A 22,378-nucleotide genomic window follows, 5' to 3' on the forward strand; every position below is an offset into this window, starting at 1 on the left:
AATGTATGATCTGTTTGGCTTCATAATTTCTTCCTGCCTGATCCTTATTACACTGAAGCTGTTTGTCATTGTACCTTCACTCTATTAAATACATGACCATGGCTGGCCTAGTGTAATCTAACTTCCGCTGCATAGTAATAGGCATAATCTTCACTGTTTGTCTTCATAACTCTCACATTTTGAAGACTTTCATAAAAATCGCCTATTCACCCCCCTCTAGTCGATATAACGCACTTTCAATTGGTATCAGAGCCAGGTGCTCCCTTGTTCTGTGTGATTCGGTTTAACCACCTGGAGTTTTAGCTATGTCGACTGCAGGGATAATCAAAGTCTCCGCTGCGTGCCCCGTCTTCGATGGAACTGAATATCCCTACTGGAAGAATAAGATGCGCATGCATCTTGAAGCCATTAACGTCGACCTATGGTATGTCGTCGAGAACTGCGTTCCCAAGGCTGGAGAAGGTGTCACTGCTGTTGATGTCAAGAAGTTCACTCAACTGGACTCTACTGCCAAAAATATCATCTTTGGTCATCTGACAAAAGGACAGTATGGCCGTGTGAGTGCTTTGAAGACATCCAAGCTGGTCTGGGACTGGCTCTCCAAGGTCAATGAAGGCATCTCAACCCAGAGAGATCAAAGAATCAGTGTTCTTCGCAACCTCTTCAACCGCTTCAAGCGAAATGACAATGAGAATGTCCAGCACACATTTGACCGGCTCACTGACATCACAAATGAGCTTCAAGCCCTCGGCGCCACTGAGATCACCAAACATGAAATCGTCAAGACGCTGCTGAGATCACTTGATAGTTCGTTTGACATCCTGGCCCTGATGATTCAAGAACGTCCTGATTTCAAGACACTCGATCCGTCTGACATACTTGAGAGGCTCAACACACATGAGTTTCAGCTTTCTGAGAAAAGAGATATCTACGGTCCAAACTATGGGCGAACTCGTGCCTTGAAGGCAAAAGCTGTTTCTTCATCTAAATAAGAATCTGACTGCAGTTCTGATGATCTTGAAGACATTGGAAGAGAACTTGCAATGCTAGTGAAGAAGTTCCAAAAATTCACCAAGAAGAAAGGCTTCAGAAAATCTTCACGATCAAGCTCAAGAAATGATGAGGCTTCTGCTCATGACTACAAGAAGAAAACATGTCACAAGTGCAAGAAAACTGGACACTTCATCTCTGAGTGTCCACAATGGGACAATGAGAACAGAAGGAAGAAGAAGAGCAAGGAATATGATTCTGACGACAAGAAGAAGAAGAAATACTCAAAGTCTTCTTCCAAGTCTTCTTCAAAGTCTTCAACACACAAGAAGAGCTCATCTGGCAAGGCACGTGCGTTTGTTGGCAAGGAGATGGATTCAGAGGAGGAGTCCGCGTCTGAGGAGGCAGAGGTGGAGTCTGAGGAGGAGTCTGATTCTGGCATTGCGAGTCTGGCTACAACATACGTCGCCAAGTCCATCTTCAACACTGAAGACAATGACTGCATCACCGACACCGACGCAAATGACAAGAACGACTCCACTCCTACCTACTGCTTCATGGCACGCGGTGCCAAGGTAAACACACGCACTACTCGCTATCAAACATCTAGTGACGATGACTCTGACTGTGATTCAAAACCCAGCTACAAAACACTTGCTAAAATTGCAACTGAACAACAGAAAGCTATGGAACATATTCAAAAACTGTTAGACAAAAGCGATGATCTGTTGGGTGCTGAAATGACTCGATCTGAATCCTTAATTGAAGACATAAAAAACCTTCACGTTAAGTATCAGGAACTTGAAGATCGTCTTGATACTCTCTCAACAACTCATGAAAAGCTTTCATATGATTATCTTCAAAGGAAGCAAGAACTTGAGAAATTGAGAGTGGCTCATGAAGATCTTCAAAAGGAAAACGAGTCACTTCGCGCCGAACAGATCAGTCCCGCTCAGGAAGGATTTGAACCACCATGTCTTAAATGCATTGAGCGTGATAGTGCTACTTCTGTTGCTGAATGTTCCACTGCTACTGCTGTTTCAATATCTTCAACTGTTGATGTGGTAACTAACCCCTCTGCTGAGGATACCACTGCTATTGCTGATGAGAATGCTAGGTTGAAGACATTTCTTGAAACAGGGATGTACAAAAGCCTTAAAGGACATCAGACATTATGTGATGTCCTCAAGAAGCAGATTCTGAACCGAAACCCTAGGAAAGAGGGTGTTGGGTTCGTGAGGAAAATAAATGCAGATGGCTCTTACTGGAAACCTGAGCAGTACCCAAAAACTACTTGGGTTGCTGCAAAGGAACTTTCAGCAGATCCATCCAATTTATCTGGCTTCACTTGTGCTAACCCCATTATCATTGATGAATCCTTTGATGCAAACTATAAACTGTTTAAGAATCAGAATGGTGAAGTGTTTGCCAGGTACATTGGTACTAACTGCAGGAATGGACCGCCTATGAAGAAGATCTGGGTTCCCAAAAGGCGTCTGGAAAATCTTCCTGTGAATGTCTTCATGACACCTCACTTGAAGAAGACAAACCTCTGACCAAAGACTTCATACAGTCCAATGGCTTCATACAAACAGAGGACTCACCTGAGTCACACTAACGCAAATGTTTTGTAGGGAAACCATACTCAGGCATATGAATATGAGAGCGGTTCGTCGAACCGTCATGTTCATATGACCAAAAATTATTCTGCTTATTCCTATGAGTATTATTGTCCATCTGCTAGACTGTTTGCTAAGGCTTCAAAGCCAAAATTCTCAGATGCTGCACTTAGACTTATTGCTTCTAAGCCACCCTTGAAGATGTGGGTGGTTAAGAAAGCTTGACTCTCTCTTGCTGGGAAAGGTCTCCAGCAGAAAAACAAAATCTTCTGACGCTATTGCTGGGGACCTTAAAAATCTTGTAGGGCACAAGATAAAATGCCCGAATGGCATCATTATGTACCTCGTTCCTGAATCACATGCTCCTCTCCCTATTAGTCCTAATCTTGATCTAAGTTTTCATAACCCACTGGTTCGTCAAATGCTTCACAATACCCTTTGTGAAGCCTATCCCCCTAACTGCACTGTAGGGTATGACACCAGCGACTTCAAAGTCTTCAGAATGGATTATTGACAGTGGGTGTACAAATCACATGACTGGCAAAAGAAGCCTTCTTATGGACTCAACCTTACGTCCTTCCGACAAGAGCCACATCACATTTGCTGACACTGGTAAAAGTAAGGTATTGGGTCTAGGTAGAGTTGCAATCTCAAAGGATCAACACATGGATAAAGTCATGCTTGTTGAATCCCTTGGCTTCAACTTAATGTCCGTCTCAATGCTTTGCGATTTGAATATGATCGTAATGTTTGGAAAATATCGTTGCCTGGTACTAATGGAATCTGACAAGTGTCTAGTGTTTGAAGGGTATCGGAAAGGTGATTTGTACGTGGTAGATTTCTCAGCAGGGCCACAACTTGTAGTATGTCTTCTTGCAAAAGCTTCAGAATGCTGGCTTTGGCATCGGAGGCTTGGGCATGCTGGCATGAGGAACCTCCACACCCTTGCGAAGAAGAAGCATGTCATAGGCATCGAGGGCATCAAGTTCAAGAAAGATCACTTATGCGGTTCCTGTGAAGCAGGGAAGATGACAAGGGCAAAACATCCTTCGAAGACAATCATGACTACTACACAACCCTTCGAACTGCTCCACATGGATCTTTTCGGTCCCACTCACTACTCAACTTTTACTACTACTGCTTGCCTCTATGGCTTCGTCATTGTTGATGATTACTCTAGATATACTTGGGTGCACATAATCCTTTACAAGACTGAAGTGCAGGATGTCTTCAGACGCTTCGCCAATCGAGCTATGAACAATTTTGGCGCCAAGATAAAGCACATCAGAAGTGACAATGGCACTGAATTCAAGAACACTGGCCTTGATACATATCTGGATACCTTGGGCATCACACATGAATTCTCAGCTCCGTACATGCCACAGCAGAATGGCATCGTCGAACGCAAGAACAGAACACTCATTGAGATGGCCAGAACAATGCTAGATGAATACAAGACTCCAAGAAAATTTTGGACTGAAGCCATTGATACTGCATGCCATACAATCAATCGTGTTTATCTTCACAAGCTTCTGAACAAGACATCGTATGAACTCCTAACTGGCAAGAAGCCAAATGTAAGTTACTTCAGAGTATTTGGAGCAAGGTGCTGGATCAAGGACCCACACCACACCTCAAAGTTTGCACCAAAAGCACATGAGGGTTTTATGCTTGGATATGGAAAGGATTCACACTCCTACAGAGTCTTCAATCCCTTCCATTACAAAGTGGTTGAAACAGTGGATGTGTGGTTTGATGAGACAAATGGTTCACAAAGAGAGCAACTGCCAAATGTTCCAGATGAAGTTCCAGCTAGTGAATCAATCAAGCTTATGGGAACTGGAGAGATTATACCTTCTGAAGCTCATCCCGAAGAAGAACTTATCATCTCAGCACCTGATCAACATGAAGACATTGCTCAACCTGAAGACATTCCTCCCAACAACAACACAGATCAGCATGAGCAAAGTCTTCGCCCTATACATCCTCGTGTTGCCAATGAAGTGCAGATTGACAGAATAATTGACAGCATCAATGCACCTGGTCCACTCACTCGTTCAAGGACAACTCAGCTAGCAAATTTCTGTGGGCACTTCACATTCGTATCAATATCAGAACCCAAGAAAGTTGAAGAAGCCTTCATGGAATCTGAATGGATTCAAGCTATGCAAGAAGAGCTTCAACAGTTTGAGCTGAATAATGTATGGGAACTGGTTAAGCGTCCTGATCCACGAAAGCACAACATTATAGGCACTAAATGGATATATTGCAACAAACAAGATGAGCATGGTCAAGTTATCATAAATAAAGCTCATCTCGTTGCTCAAGGATATACTCAAGTGGAGGGCATTGACTTCGATGAAACATTTGCTCCTGTGGCTAGGCTTGAAGCCATACGCATACTGCTGGCCTATGCAAATCATCATAACATACTTCTATATCAAATGGACGTGAAAAGTGCCTTTCTCAATGGCAAGATTGAAGAAGAAGTGTATGTTGCACAACCGCCTGGCTTTGAAAATCCAAAACATCCTGACATGGTATACAAGCTCAACAAGGCACTGTATGGCCTCAAACAAGCCCCTAGGGCCTGGTATGACACACTCAAGTACTTCCTGAAGAGCAAAGGCTTCATACCTGGTTCCCTGGATCCCACTCTTTTCACGAAGACATATGATGGTGAACTGTTTGTGTGCCAAATATATGTGGATGACATTATCTTCGGCTGCACCAATCAGAAGTACAATGAAGAGTTTGGATATATGATGCAAGAGCAATATCAGATGTCCATGATGGGGGAGCTGAAGTTCTTCCTTGGTCTTCAAATACGACAACAGCGCAATGGCATCTTCATATCTCAAGAGAAGTATCTCAAAGATCGCCTGAAGAAGTTTGGTATGCAAGACTGCAAAGGCTTCACAACACCAATGCCAGCCAAACATCATCTAGGTCCTGACGACAATGGTAAAGAGTTCGATCAAAAGGTATACCGCTCCATGATTGGGTCTTTGCTTTATTTATGTGCATCTAGGCCAGATATCATGCTTAGTGTTTGCATGTGTGCTCGATTTCAAGCGGCACCAAAGGAGTCGCATCACTTAGCTGTGAAGCGAATTCTTCGATATTTGGCTCACACCCCAACTCTAGGATTATGGTATCCAAAGGGCTCAGAATTTGACTTGGTTGGATTTTCGGATGCTGATTATGCTGGTGACAAGGTTGATCGCAAGTCTACATCAGGCACATGTCACTTTCTGGGACGATCACTTGTATGTTGGTCTGCAAAGAAGCAGAACTGTGTATCTCTCTCCACTGCTGAATCTGAATACATTGCTGCTGGATCTTGCTGCGCTCAGCTTCTGTGGATGAAGCAAACACTCAAGGACTATGGCATTCATCTGAAGCAGGTGCCACTATACTGCAACAACGAAAGCGCCATCAAGATTGCCAACAACCCAGTTTAGCACTTGAAGACAAAGCATATTGAAATTCGTCATCACTTTCTCAGAGATCATGTTGTGAAGGAAGACATTGATATCATACACGTCAACACTGAAGAGCAATTGGCAGATATCTTCGCCAAGCCCTTGGATGAGAAGAGGTTTTGCAAGTTACGGTGTGAGCTAAATATCTTGGAATCCTCAAATGTCCTGTGATCAGGCACACATCCTAACACTTATGCATATTGATGACTTAGATGTGCAACACACAAAGTAAAGTATATCTTCAATCAATGAAGACATACATTCTAAGTGTGAATACATTAATGTGGAATTTGACTTCGGAGCGCCACGATAATTGTGCGCCGTGTCTGGGTCTAATACTTCCTATACGGTGGGTAACGCCACCACCAAACGTTCCATTGTGAAGTGTTTCACTCATGGCGTTACCTTGCAATATCTTCACATTTGGTTTGGCTTCGAACTCAACATGTCTTCATGATTATCTTCACTAAATTGATTATATAGATATATACATACTAGTGTTCTGTCCTCTACAGCGTTCACTTATAGCTATGTCTTCGTGGTTGAATCTTTTGAACTAAGTGAATGTGATCGGACCCTAATCTCCATATGCTTTCTATCTCAAATTCTATCTCTCCAAGTCATATGCATTCTATTGAAACTGTCGAATGTCTTCACTGTGTCCTTGTCAGCTGAAGATATAGAGACAACCATAAAGTCCGTTTTTAATGCTTATTCCTCCACATAAAATCTGGAGAAGCAGGAACGACCGCCCGACAATTTAGGCGTGCGTGGGACGGGGAACAAACCCCAAACTTCCGCTAACTGGCCACGCGTTCCTCAAATGCGAACCGCTAGGGGCACCTGGGTAATAGCACAGTGCCGCCCCTGAGCCTATAAATTCACACTTACCGCGGTCATTATCTCCTTCTTCCACCCTCGCACGAACCCTAGCGCCACCGCTAGCACTCGACGACGCCGGAGACGAAGCGCTTCGCTGCCGCAACCTCTCCAACGCCGTCCTCACGCCGACCGCGGATATCGTCCTCTCCGCCGTCGCCGTAGGTGTTTTCCGTCGCCAAGTTAGGGCATGGAGGACTGAACTGCTCGGCATCAACTCCCTTCCGTCTAGCAGTTCCAGTGTGGTAAATAAAACTTCTTTTTACAGCCCCTTTGATCTTATGGTTCTGTCACTTTCTACCATAAGAAGTTACTCTTCACACTAGTTAGATCTCTCGCTGCATCTCATAACATGCCTAGTATATTCACTTGTGCTTCATAAAGTAGTTAGATTCCTCACTTGTAATGATCTGTGGGTTCGTACAAATCTGGAACCAACTTCTTATCTATGAGTGAATGTCTTCGCACGATGAGGTCAATGTCTTCTAAACTGATTAATCTTCAAAACCTTCTGAGAATGCATATGACCTATTCCCCTTCCCTCGCACCTTAATGCTGTCACAAGTACATGTCCGTGGGAGAATACTTCGGTTCTCATAGTCTGCATTCATTTGCAGAATTCCTACAGCATCACATAAACTCTCCTGAAGCCAGTTCCTGTTGGTCTAGAAAAAGAAAGCCTTTGAAGCCTTTGAAAGTCTTGAAGCCTTTCAAGTTAAAGTTTATGGCTTCAGAAGCAGCAGCAAGGAAGGGGGGCAGACAGAGACGTGAGGGAACTTCCAAAGATCTGCCTGAAGACTTGGCAGAAATGTACAAAACAGACCCAGAAGAGAGCTATGGGCAGCGCAAGACCCGAATCCAATGGATTCGACGCTATTGGGCAGAACAGTGGTTCAAATATCGCTTCGTCACTCAGGAGTATGCTGAAAAGAATGCCATCAAGAAGCCATGGGGGGACATCTTATGCAAGAACCTCGTACCCAAGACCAGAGATGAAGCCATTGCTCAGGGCTTCTACCCATGCATGGTCCGAGGACCACAGCCTGATGATGCGCATCCGTCGTCACTCCTCTGGTGTCGTGACGACAATCTCTTCAAGCGCAACTTTCAGTTTGCCCAACAGTCAGCGAAGCTGAATAAGAAGAAATTTGGGTTAGACTTCAACCCTGGTCCCTCCGCACCAAGGGCAGATGGCACACGCGACGCGGAACCTAATATCATCGGTCCGTTTACCAATCTTGAGGGACTGATCACCCACATATTAGTCCAAGGGACTGCTGTGAATGACCCTCCAGCTGACTCAGATTCTGATGAAGCTCCTGCTGTGCCGAAGCCAAAGCAGACGAAGAGGTCAAAAGCTTCAAAGCCGGCCCATGCCTCAAAAATCTCAAGGGCAAAGCCATTGAAAACTGCACCTCCTGAAGTCAGTGTGCAGTCTGAAGACGTATCCCGCGTCTCCAAGCCTCTGAAGGAAAAGGAGCCCCAGCAACAAACAGGCAAAGAGCTCACTGCTGCTGCCATTCTACGCAGTGAAGCCATTGATCTATCAAGCGATGAAGATCTGGGAGATGACGCACTAGAGCAGCTTATCAAAAGCAAGGAAGAAACTGAAATCTTCAACAATCTGCCTCTCTTTGATGTCGCCATCATCCACAGCTTCATCGATGAATGGTTTGACTCACCAGACATAAGCTTCAATGATCTGCAGCTGCCAGTTGGCCTCAGTGTCTCCTTCCAAGGCGCAATTGCTTCAGAACTGGCCATTGCTCAGCGCATTGTTGAGCTGAAGCAGAAAATTGATCACGAAAAAGCTCAGTTCAAGAAGCACATGGCCAGCCTCAGCGTGCAGGAAGTGAGGAGTTTCAAAATCATGCTGCATGAGCTTAAAGAAAACTTTCTGAAGAAGTGTGCTGAAGCTCAGGGCTCGCGTGAAAGGATGAAGTCCTTGGCAGACAAATGTGTTCAAGCCTACAACGAGGCTGAAAAGCGCAAGGCACTTGGGCGTCCTGGCATCGACCCCAAGATGGCCGCAAAGAAGAAAAAGGAGCCTGCTGTGAATGAACCAGAGGCACCTCGGCAAGAAGTGGTTCAAATTGTCTTGCCCACTGCAACGACCAGCTCGAAGCCAAAGAGCCGGTCAACAGCTTCAAAGCTAAAGAAGACAAGAACTGAAGAGGCTGAAGCCAGAAAAAGGAAGAGCTCTGAAGCCTCTCCTACTGCCCCCAGCAAAAAGAAGCGCAAGACCAAGAAATCTAGGGCTGCTCCCACAGAGCCCTTGATGGTTGAACCCCTTTCTGTCATTCACCCCAATGCAGAAAGACGACTGACAGTTCATGAGCCTGCTCCCACAGAGGCTCCTGAACCTGAAGATATTCCCGCAGCCGACCCCACAGTAGCTGAAGACATTGGTCAACAAGACAATGTACAAGATGATGCAGCCCTTCCTCCACTTGAAACAAGTGAACTCCTCAGTATTGGTCGTCCTTTGACGCCAATGGCACAAGATGAGTCATGGGCGGATCACCCTCAGGAGGAAGAAGACTTTGAGGCCCAGCCCACTCCAACCCCACAAGCTTCGTCTGCGTTCCGCAGGCTTCGCAAAGGTCCAAGGCCTCAAGTCCAGTCTGCAGAAATTCCGGTTGCATCAGCCGAAGACAATGAAGAAGCACCTCCAGAACCCACTTCCCCGCTCCATCAAGATGCAGTTCTCCGGGAGAACGTGCTTGAAGTTGTCCCTCCAACTACACAAGCGGAGGAAGGAAATGTTGCAGGTGCCACCACAAACACTGAAGCCAATGTGGAGCCTGTCCCACCAACTGCTTCAGCGGACAACGAAGCTACTGAGCCAGACGCTTCTGTTCCAGAGTCTGCTGCAGGTCCACAGTTTGATTATCACATTGAGCACATGCCTCATGTCCAGAAGCCAGTCCCAAGGCTTCCAAGGTTCCCAGGTCCTGCATCAGCACCTGGCTCCTTTGATATTAACAGCTTCAAGGCAGACAATACATTTTTCAATAGCTCCAAGAACCCCTATTCAAGGGAAAGGACTGTATCAGATAGGTTCTGGAGCTATTCACAGCGCAGCTATTATTCATGCATCTTATACAACCAAGGTCGCATCTTCCCTCACAAGCACCTTGAGGTTGAAGCCATTGCTGGTCTGCCATGTCTTGAGGAATCTTTGGACTGCTTCAGGCAAATGGGTCTGCTGCCGTTTGTAACTGATGAAGAGCACTGGAATGAAGAGCTTCTGCTTCAGTTCTATGCCACCCTTCATATAAAAGGATACAACAGAGATCCGAAGACTTGGATCCTGGAGTGGATGACTGGCAATGTCCATCATGAAGCCAATGCATTTGATATCATTGAGCTCACCGGACTGCCCACTCCAGGCGAATTCTTCGAGGAAGGCTGTCACCTACATTCTGAAGCTATTGAGAGCATATTCCAGAGGCCTGAACCCAATATGAGTCAGATGCTCTCAATGATGAAGCCATTGCCTCATGATGCACCTTATCCTACTGAGTTCTTCGTTGAAGACCTAGAGTACCTGCCCAGGACCATATATTACATCATCCGGCGGACTCTCTGGCCCATTAAGGGACACTCTCCAAATGCAAAGATTGACGGTGCAATGAAGACTCTCATATTCTATATCCTGCATGGCAAATGCTTCAACGCACAGGATCTCTTCATACGCCAACTTGCAGCGTCAGGCTCGGACTTATTTGGTTTAAATTTCTATGCCCCTTGGGTGATGAGGCTGATCAAACTGCACTCTACGATCTCGTATCATCCCTCAGCCCGCAACCATCGGATCTTCCTGCCAGATGTGGATACCTCTACTGAAGCAATATATCCTGAGCCTGGCAAGCAACCGATAAGTCTTCAGAATGCAGAACACCAGAGCTTCACGCAGAATGTTGAAGGTGTTGAAGCCATATCCAGAGTATATCCGTTGGCTGGCACTACACGTGCACCAGCGTCTACTGAAGCCACAGACAGCACAAATGCTCCAAGACCCAAGAAGCGTGCTCGTGTCCTCACTGACCGAGAGCTTCTTGTGGCCCTACACCAAAAGCAGGATAGGCATCATGACTGGCTAAAACGTCAGATGAAGAGCCTCTTGGTGGATGTCAATCGTCTGCGAAACCTTGCCACCAAGAATGCCTTCGTTACACATGAGACTTGCCGTCGTACGTGGAAAGGGCTTTCAATGATATGCACTGAAGCTGAACTTGAAGAGGATGGCTTCACAGAGAGCTTCAAGTTTGACACCACACCTCCTAGAAGGGCTGTGATGCGCAACACACCTTCACTTGAAGACTCTGAGTTTTCTTCATCTACTGCCACATTTACTGCAAGAATCATTGATGAAGACGACGATGCTACATCACCACCACCTGCTTCAGCACATCCAAGTTCTGCACCGCCAAACAACTCCACCGACCCTGCTGCGCCTGGGAACGCATATAAAACTCTATGTCTTCAAACCTTTTTGGTCATTCCTGACAAAAGGGGGAGAAGCATATGATGTTTATAGTCTTCAAGCGCGTCAATATGGGCGGGTGCCTTATGTTTTGTTATACTTTGCCTCGTGTTTACAACTCTTGCTTTTGCTTCATTTGGTTCTTTGAGTTGTAAACACTAAATCTCGATGGTCGTCTGCTACTTGTTTGCCACTCTGTTTGCGAAGATAAATTCCGCATGTGCGACGATAAATTCCGCACTTATCTTCATTATGCATGTCATTATCTTCATATACTTTCACATGCATAGTGAATTGTCATCATAAACTGAAGTGGATCTCCACAAGTATAACCTGCCATGTGCCTTTGCATTCCAAAAGCAAATTAACTTATATGCACATCTTCAGGGGGAGCCCTTGGAACTTATGAAGACAATCCCCTATCCTTTACAAACTTCACACTTTATATTCCCCGTTGAAAACTTCAACTAGTTTCTCATCAATCACCAAAAAGGGGGAGATTGTAAGTGCATCTAGTGCCACCCCTAGTTGGTTTTGGAGTATTGACGACAAACCTAGTTGAGGGACTAATGTGTTTGTGAGAATTGCAGGAAAACACAGGTAGAAGTCCCTCATTGATTCGGTTTTACTACGAGAGATGACCCCTAAAAATGTATGAAGACATTAAAGACAAAGGTGGTACATGAAGATATTCACTTTGAAGACTATGACAAAACAAGACACGTTATGAAGCATATGGAGCTCGAAGACTTAGATCTTTCGTAGTTCTTTTGTGTTGAGTCATAGGAACCACCGTACTGTGAAGTGGAGTCCAGGAGAACCAGTCAGAATGACTGAAGTGATGCCTAAATCAAAAAACCTATGTCTTCGAGCGAAGACAATGAGAGCGAATCTTGTCCAGAGCCGGACAAGTCAGCTTTGCTTGTAGCCCAAGTAAAGTTGCCATGAGAGTTCGAAATCTGACCGTTGAGACACGTGTCAGTTCCTTAGTGACCCAGGGTCATTTCGGACAAATCAGATCGGGTTGCCAAGTGGCTATAAATAGCCCACCACCACAACCATAAACGGTTGGCTGCTCAGATTTCAGTGCACGACTTTTGTCGTTTGAGAGCAACCCACCTCGAAGCCTTTGAGAGAAAATTCCTAGTGAGGAGAAAAGCCCTAACCACCCAGAGCCAGAGTAAATTGGGAATCACTTAAGTCTTCTTGTCTGTGTGATCTGAAGACTTATTACACTTGAGGACTGTGAATCCTCCAGACGGTTAGGCGTCGCGTTCAGAGCATCCAAGAGACATTGTGGATTGCTAGTGAACGAAGTTTGTGAAGGTTTGGGAGTCTACCTTGAAGACTTACCAGAGTGATTGGGCGAGGACTAAGTGACCTTAGCTCAAGGAGAATACGGCGAGGACTTGGTGTCCTGAACTGTGTGTTCAGGACTGGGTGTCCGGGACTGTGTGTCCTAAGGTTTAAATACCTAGCCGCTCCAACCAGACGTACAGTTGTCACAGCAACTGGAACTGGTCCAACATATCATTGTCTTCAACGAGTCACTGGTTTCATCTTCACTTCCTTTTCTTACTGTTACTCATTGTGAAGCCATTGCATGCTTGCTTTATCTTTTGTCTTCACAACGTGAATGTATGATCTGTTTGGCTTCATAACTTCTTCCTGCCTGATCCTTATTACACTGAAGCTGTTTGTCATTGTACCTTCACTCTATTAAATACATGACCATGGCTGGCCTAGTGTAATCTAACTTCCGCTGCATAGTAATAGGCATAATCTTCACTGTTTGTCTTCATAACTCTCACATTTTGAAGACTTTCATAAAAATCGCCTATTCACCCCCCTCTAGTCGATATAACGCACTTACAGTCTTGCTGCCCCTTCTGTCACTGGGAAAGAACACCGCAAGATCGAACCCAAAGCTAAGCACTTCTCCCATGGCAAGAACTACCAATCTAGTTGGCCAAACCAAACGGATAATTCGAAGAGACTTGCAAAGATCACCAATCATACATAAAAGAATTCAGAGAAGATTCAAGTATTGTTCATAGATAGACTTGATCATAAACCCACAATTCATCGGTCTCAACAAACACACCGCAAAAGAAGAAGATTACATCGAATAGATCTCCACAAGAGAGGGGGAGAACATTGTATTGAGATCCAAAAAGAGAGAAGAAGCCATCTAGCTACTAACTATGGACCCGAAGGTCTGAGGTAAACTACTCACACTTTATCGGAGAGGCTAGGATGATGTAGAAGCCCTCCGTGATGACAGCCCTCTTCCGGCAGAGCTCCGGAATAGGCCCCAAGATGGGATCTCATGGATACAGAAAGTTGCGGCGGTGGAATTAGGTTTTTGGCTCCTGTTCTGATCGTTTGCGGGTACGTGGGTATATATAGGAGGAAGGAGTACGTCGGTGGAGCACCGAGGGGCCCACGAGGCAGGGGGCACGCCCTGTAGGGGGGGCGCCCCCCAACCTCGTGACCGCCTCCGGTACTTCTTGGAGTAGGGTCCAAGTCTCCTGGGTCTTATCTGAGAAGAAAATCACATTCCAAAAAGGATTTTTCTGTTTGGACTCCGTTTGATATTCTGTTTCTTCGAAACACTGAAATAGGCAAAAAACAGCAATTCTGGGCTGGGCCTCCGGTTAATAGGTTAGTCCCAAAAATAATATAAAAGTGGAAAATAAAGCCCAATATAGTCCAAAACAGTAGATAATATAGCATGGAGCAATCAAAAATTATAGATACGTTGGAGACGTATCAGGCATCCCCAAGCTTAATTCCTGCTCGTCCTCGAGTAGGTAAATGATAAAAAGAGAATTTTTGATGCGGAGTGCTACTTGGCATAATTTCAATGCAAAATTTCTTAATTGTGGTATGGATATTCAGATTAGAAAGATTCAAGGCAAAAGTTCATATTGACATAAAGAATAATAACACTTCAAGCATACTAATAAAGTAATTATGTCTTCTCAAAATAACATGGCCAAAGAAAGTTATCCCTACAAAATCATATAGTCTGGCTATGCTCTATCTTCACCACACAAAGTATTTAAATCATGCACAACCCCGATGACAAGCCAAACAATTGTTTCATACTCTAACTTTTTCAAAACTTTTTCAATCTTCACGCAATACATGAGCGTGAGCCATGGACATAGCACTATGTGGAATAGAAGGGTGGTTGTGGAGAAGACAAAAAGAGGGGAAGATAGTCTCACATCAACTAGGCGTATCAACGGGCTATGGAGATGGCCATCAATAGATATCAATGTGAGTGAGTAGGGATTGCCATGCAACGGATGCACTAGAGCTATAAGTATATGAAAGCTCATCAAAAGAAACTAAGTGGGTGTGCATCCAACTCGCTTGCTCACGAAGACCTAGGGCAATTTGAGGAAGCCCATCATTGGAATATACAAGCCAAGTTCTATAATGAAAAATTCCCACTAATATATGAAAGTGACATAACGAGAGACTCTCTATCATGAAGATCATGGTGCTACTTTGAAGCACAAGTGTGGTAAAAGGATAGTAACATTGTCCCTTCTCTCTTTTTCTCTCATTTTTTTTATTTCGGCCTTTTCTCTCTTTTTTATGGCCTCTTTTTTTCGTCCGGAGTCTCATCCCGACTTATGGGGGAATCATAGTCTCCATCATCCTTTCCTCACCTGGGACAATGCTCTAGAAAATGATGATAATCACACTTTTATTTTTCTTACAACTCAACAATTACAACTCGATACTTAGAACAAATATGACTCTATATGAATGCCTCCGGCGGTGTACCGGGATATGCAATGAATCAAGAGTGACATGTATGAAATAATTATGAATGGTGGCTTTGCCCTAAATACGATGTCGACTACATGATCATGCTAGCTATATGACAATGATGGAGCATGTCATAATAAACGGAACGGTGGAAAGTTGCATGGCAATATATCTCGGAATGGCTATGGAAATGCCATGATAGGTAGGTATGGTGGCTGTTTTGAGGAAGGTATATGGTGGGTGTATGATACCGGCGAAAGGTGTGCGGTATTAGAGAGGCTAGCAATGGTGGAAGGATGGGAAAAAGTGCATATAATCCATGGACTCAACATTAGTCATAAAGAACTCATATACTTATTGCAAAAATCTAGAAGTTATCAAAGCAAAGTATTACACGCATGCTCCAAGGGGGATAGATTGGTAGGAAAAGACCATCGCTCGTCCCCGACCGCCACTCATAAGGAAGACAATCAATAAATAAATTATGCTCCGACTTCATCACATAACGGTTCACCATACGTGCATGCTACGGGAATCACAAAATTTAACACAAGTATTCTTTAAATTAACAACTACTAAACTAGCATAACTCTAATATTATCACCTCCATATCTGAAAACAATTATCATGCTTCAATCTTCTCTTAGTATTCAACGCACTCAAAAGAAAATTTCACATATCTTGAACACCAAGCATATTTATATTAGGCAAATTACAATGCTATTAAGACTCTCAAAATAATTTAAGTGAAGAATGAGAGATCAATAGTTTCTTTGAAACAGACCACCACCGTGCTCTAAAAGATCTAAGTGAAGCACATAGAGCAAAATTATAACACTCAAAAGATATAAGTGAAGCACGTAGAGCAAAACTACATAGCTCAAAAGATATAAGTGAAGCACATAGAGTATTCTATCAAATTTTAATTCTTAGATGACTCTCAAAAGGCGTGTACAGCAAGGATGATTGTAGCATACTAACAAACAAAGACACAAATAATACAAGACGCTCCAAGCAAAACACATATCATGTTGGTGAATAAAAATATAGCTCCAAGTAAATTACCGATGGAAGTGGACAAAAGAGGGGATGCCTTCCGAGGCATCCCCAAGCTTTGACTTTTTGGTGTCCTTGGATTATCTTGGGGGTGCCATGGGAATCCTCAAGCTTAGGCTCTTGCCACTCCTTGTTCCATAATCCATCAAAAGAATTCACCCAAAACTTGAAAACTTCACAACACAAAACTCAATAGAAATCTCGTGAGCTCCGTTAGAGAAAGAAAACAAAAAACCACTTCAAGGTACTGTAATGAACTCATTCTTTATTTATATTGGTGTTAAACCTACTGTATTCCAACTTCTCTATGGATTATAAACTATTTTACTAACCATAGATTCATCAAAATAAGCAAACAACACACGAAAAACAGAATCTGTCAAAAACAGAACAGTCTGTAGTAATCTGTAGCTAGCGCAAGATCTGGAACCCCAAAAATTCTAAAATAAATTTCTGGACGTGAGTAATTTATCTATTAATCATCTTCAAAAAGAATTAACTAAATAGCACTCTTCAAATAAAAATGATAGCAGTTCTCGTGAGCGCTAAAGTTTCTGTTTTTTACAGCAAGTTCAACAAGACTTTCCCCAAGTCTTCCCAATGGTTCTACTTGGCACAAACACTAATTAAGCACAAAAAACACAACCAAAACAGAGGCTAGATAAATTATTTAGTAAATAACAGCAAGGATAAACATTGGGTTGTCTCCTAGCAAGCGCTTTTCTTTAAAGCCTTATAGCTAGGCAAAATATTTCAATGATGCTCACATGAAAGACAAGAATCGAAGCACAAAGAGAGCATCATAAAACACGTGACAAACACATATAAGTCTAACATACTTCCTATGCATAGGCATCTTATAGGAAAACAAATTATCAAGGCAAGCAAAAACTAGCATATGCAAGGAAGCGGAAAGAAACAATAGCAATCTCAACATAACGAGAGGCAATTTAGTAACATGAAAATTTCTACCACCATATTTTCCTCTCTCGTAATAATTACATGTAGGATCATAAGAAAATTCGAAAAAATATCTATCACATAGAATACTTTCAACATGATCCACATGCATGTAAAGTTGACACTCTTCCAAAATAGTGGGATTAACATTAACTAAAGTCATGACCTTTCCAAACGCACTTTTATCAAAAACTTCATAAGATTGAACATTCTCCAAATATGTGGGATCTAAAGTTGACATTCTTCCAAACCCACTTTCAATATTATTGCAAACATTATAATAAATATCATATTCATCATGGGGCTTAAATAAATTTTCAAGATCATAAGAAGAATCACCCCAATCATGATCATTGCAATAAGTAGAGGACATAGCAAAACTAGCATCCCCAAGCTTAGGGTTTTGCATATTATTAGCACAATTTATATTAATAGAATTTATACTATCATCATTGCAATCATGCTTTTTATTCAAAGATCTATCATGAATCACTTCATGAAGCACTTCATCACGATTTTCAGATTTACGGATTTCAGGCAAAAGCTTATAAAGATAATCTAGTGCATCCAAATCACTAGGAATTGGTTCATCATAATTGGATCCCTTAAAAAGATTGGCAAGCAGATGACGATCCATAGATCTTAAGTTCTTTGTTTAGTAATAAATAAACAACTATTCCAACCATACGAGCAAACAAGAAACGGGCAAAAAGAGGCAAATAGAGAAAGAGAGGGAGGATAGAGAGAGAGAGGGCGAATAAAACGGCAAGGGTGAATTGGGGAGAGAGGAAAACGAGAGGCAAATGGCAAATAATGTAATGCGAGAGATAGGGATTGTGATGGGTACTTGGTATATTGACTTTTGCGCAGACTCCCCGGCAACGGCGCCAGAAATCCTTCTTGCTACGTCTTGAGCTTGTGTTGGTTTTCCCCGAAGAGGAAGGGATGATGCAGCAGAGTAGCGTAAGTATTTCCCTCAGTTTTTGAGAACCAAGGTATCAATCCAGTAGGAGGCCATGCGCAAGTCCCTCATACCTACACAACACAAAGAGCTCAACACAACCAACGCGATTAGGGGTTGTCAATCCCTTCACGGTCACTTACGGAAGTGAGATCTGATAGATAATATTTTTGGTATTTCTGATATAAAGATGCAAAGTAAAAAGTAAAAGGCAAAGTAAAAAACAAAACAAGATTAAAGTGATGGAGATTGATATGATGAGAATAGACCCAGGGGCCATAGGTTTCACCAGTGGCTTCTCTCGAGAGCATAAGTTTTCTACGGTGGGTGAACAAATTACTGTTGAGCAATTGAAAGAATTGAGCATAGTTATGAGAATATCTAGGCATGATCATGTCTATAGGCATCACATCCATGACAAGTAGATCGAAACGATTCTGCATCTACTACTATTACTCCACTCATCGACTGCTATCCAACATGCATCTAGAGTATTAAGTTAAAAACAGGGTAATGCTTTAAGCAAGATGACATGATGTAGAGAGATAAATTCATGCAATATGAAATAAACCCCATCTTTTTATCCTCGATGGCAACGATACAATACGTGTCTTGCTGCCCCTTTTGTCACTGGGAAAGAACACCGCAAGATCGAACCCAAAGCTAAGCACTTCTCCCATGGCAAGAACTACCAATCTAGTTGGCCAAACTAAATAGATAATTCGAAGAGACTTGCAAAGATAACCAATCATACATAAAAGAATTCAGAGAAGATTCAAGTATTGTTCATAGATAGACTTGATCATAAACCCACAATTCATCGGTCTCAACAAACACACCGCAAAAGAAGAAGATTACATCGAATAGATCTCCACAAGAGAGGGGGAGAACATTGTATTGAGATCCAAAAAGAGAGAAGAAGCCATCTAGCTACTAACTATGGACCCGAAGGTCTGAGGTAAAATACTCACACTTCATCGGAGAGGCTAGGATTATGTAGAAGCCCTCTGTGATGACGGCCCTCTTCCGGCGGAGCTCCGGAACAGGCCCCAAGATGGGATCTCGTGGATACAGAAAGTTGCGGCGGTGGAATTAGGTTTTTGGCTCCTGTTCTGATTGTTTGGGGGTACGTGGGTATATATAGGAGGAAGGAGTACGTCGGTGGAGCACCGAGGGGCCCATGAGGCAGGGGGCGCGCCCTGTAGGGGGGCACCCCCTACCCTCGTGACCGCCTCCGGTACTTCTTCGAGTAGGGTCCAAGTCTCCTGGGTCTTATCCGAGAAGAAAATCACGTTCCAAAAAGGATTTTCCTGGTTGGACTCCGTTTGATATTCTGTTTCTTCGAAACACTGAAATAGGCAAAAAAACAGCAATTCTGGGCTGGGCCTCCGGTTAATAGGTTAGTCCCAAAAATAATATAAAAGAGGAAAATAAAGCCCAATATAGTCCAAAACAGTAGATAATATAGCATGGAGCAATAAAAAATTATAGATATGTTGGAGACGTATCAAGCACCCCATGTACTTTGTCAGCACGGTGTTGCGTGACGCGCGTGCACGCTACCCTATGCCACAGAAGCTCCTGCTTGAACTCCTCGTCGCCTCTAGGAAGCTGCGCCACTACTTCCAAGGCCACTCCATCAAAGTGGTCTCCGCATACCCCTTGGAGAAGGTACTCCGGAGCCCCAACGCCGCGGGAAGGGTTGCTGAGTGGAACATCGAGCTGCAGGAGTTCCAACTGGAGTTCATCACCACTAGAGTCATCAAGGGCACGGCCCTCGCTGACTTTGTGGCGGGATGGACTGACGCACCAGACCGAGGGGTGGGCGAGGACCATTCCATAATGCCCGGGGACGAAGCACCGGATGACTGGGTTATGTACTTTGACGGCGCGTTCGCACGACAGGGCGCGAGAGCTGGAGTCGTGTTCATCTCACTCACCAAGGATAAGCTCTACTACACCGTGCAACTCTGCTTTCAGCATGGCGAGAAGGTCTCCAACAACATCGCAGAGTACGAGGGCCTGATCACCGGCCTCAAGGCTGCGGCGACTCTGGGGGTCAGGCGTCTCACCATCAAGGGCGACTCTCAGCTCCTCGTCAATGTCTCCAACAAGGCGTACAAGCCAAAAGACGAGCACATGGAGGCATACCTAGAAGAGGTACACAAAATTGAAGAATGATTCTTGGGCTTGGAATTGCAGCACGTACAACATGGCACGAACAAGGAGGCAGACGACATCGCCAAGAGGGCATACGACGCGAGCCCCAGAAGCCTGGCGTCTTCGAGGAGTGGCTCTTCAAGCCATCAGTGGCTCCCCCACAGTAGGACCGCTGCTGCTTTGGGGGGAACCGCCCATGGCACCCTCCTCAGGCGCCCCAGCCTGTGGTCCGACCTCGGGGGATCGCCTGCTCCTCGTGTTCGAACCTCAGGAGGGGTGCTGGACCGAGGAGTTCAAGGCATACCTGCTCCGAGGCACCTTGCCAGAGAAGAACACGTGGCCTACCAGGCCACCACATACTGCGTCCAGGACAACGAGCTCTACCGAAGGCGCCCGAATGACATCTCTTTATGGTGCATCTCCAAGGAGCAGTGGTGCAAGCTGCTGGCTGACATCCACAGTGGGGATGCGGGCATCACTCTTCGTCGCGCACCCTCATGGGCAAGGCGTTTCGTAGCGGGTTCTACTGGCCCACAGTGCTCAATGATGCCACTGAGCTGGTGAGATCCCGCGAGGCATGTCAGTTCCATGCCAAGCAGATCCACCAGCCCGCTTAGGGCCTCTAGACCATCCTGCTCTCATGGTCGTTCACGGTCTGGGGGCTGGATATCCTAGGCCCGTTTCCCTGGGAAGTCGAGGGTTACCGCTACCTCTACGTCACCATCGACAAGTTCACCAAGTGGGCGGAGGTGGATCCAGTGTGCACCATCCCAGCTGGCTCGACCGTCAAGTTTATCAAGGGCCTCGTGAGCTGCTTTGGGGTCCCCAACTGTGTCATCACTGAAAATGGCTCTCAGTAAACGAGCAACCTCTTCAAAACGTATTGTGCTAACCTTGGAATGCAGATATGCTACCCTTCGGTGGCACATCCACGGAGTAGCGGCCAAGCTGAGCGTGCCAATTCGGAGGTCCTGAGGGGCTCAAGGCGAGGAGCTTAAATAAGAAACTTGAGGTCTGCGGCAGGGGTTGGCTCGATGAGCTTCAGTCCGTGTTGTGGTCCATCCGCACCACCACGACTAAGCCCACCGGTGAGACCCCGTTCTTCCTCGTCTACGGGGCTAAGGCGGTCCTCCCCCATGAGGTCAAACATAACTCCCCGCAGGTCTTGGAGTTTGACGAAGCACGCCAGGACGCCTCTCGGGGGATGGACCTCATGCTCTGGGAGGAGGGCCACCGCCAAGCCTCGCTCCGCGCCACGAGGTACCAGCAGGCGCTACGGCGATATCACTCTCGTAGCATCCGCTCCAAGCCCCTCGAGATGGGTGACCTCATCCTGAGACGGGTGCTCTCCTGGGAGGGGCTTCACAAGCTCTCGCCCATGTTGGAGGGCCCCTTCAGGATTGCCCGTGTCTCCAGGCCTGGCGCCGCGCGCCTGGAGCCGCAGGACGGGTTCCCCATCCAGAATGCCTGGAACATCCAGCATCTCCGAAGTCCTACCCGTGACCAAGGCCATGTGCCTCTCAAGTCTCCGTCCATGAAACTCTCACGTAATAATGAGTGGGGCTGTACACGCCCAGAGTCTCCTGAGCGCCGCCCGTGGGCCTCACGGGGGCTCCCACCCACGTCCTAGTATAGGTGCCGGACGCAGCTGTTCTTTTCCTTGCTTTTCTGTAGCTGATTTGCAACTTCTTGGAATGAAATTTGAAGTTCTCGCGTGATACGTCTCCATCGTATCTATAATATTTTATTGTTCCATGCTATTATATTATCTGTTTTGGATATTTAATGGGCTTTAATGTGCTCTTTTATATTATTTTTGGGACTAACCTATTAACCGGAGGCACAGTGCCAGTTTATGTTTTTTTGCCTATTTTAGAGTTTTGCAGAAAAGGAATACCAAACGGAGTCCAAACGGAATGAAACCTTCGCGATGATCTTTGTTGGACCGAAAGCAATCCAGAAGAATTGGAGTCGAAGTCTGGAACTCCACGAG

General features: G+C 44.9%; 1 protein-coding gene across 1 annotated transcript; it reads left to right on the forward strand.

Annotated features, from left to right (window-relative positions):
• Window positions 1–19,743: 19,743 nt before the first annotated feature.
• LOC147991761 (uncharacterized) lies at window positions 19,744–22,103 on the forward strand. Its single transcript, XM_087538799.1, has 4 exons — window positions 19,744–20,385; window positions 20,428–20,845; window positions 21,354–21,950; window positions 22,060–22,103. Exons 1-4 carry the CDS (start codon window positions 19,744–19,746, stop codon window positions 22,101–22,103), a joined length of 1,701 nt encoding a protein of 566 aa, XP_087394925.1.
• Window positions 22,104–22,378: the final 275 nt, after the last annotated feature.

The sequence above is a fragment of the Triticum urartu genome, chromosome 1A (genome assembly GCF_056163025.1).
Source record: "Triticum urartu cultivar PI428250 chromosome 1A, HENAU_Tu73, whole genome shotgun sequence".
NCBI classification, from domain to species: Eukaryota; Viridiplantae; Streptophyta; class Magnoliopsida; order Poales; family Poaceae; genus Triticum; species Triticum urartu.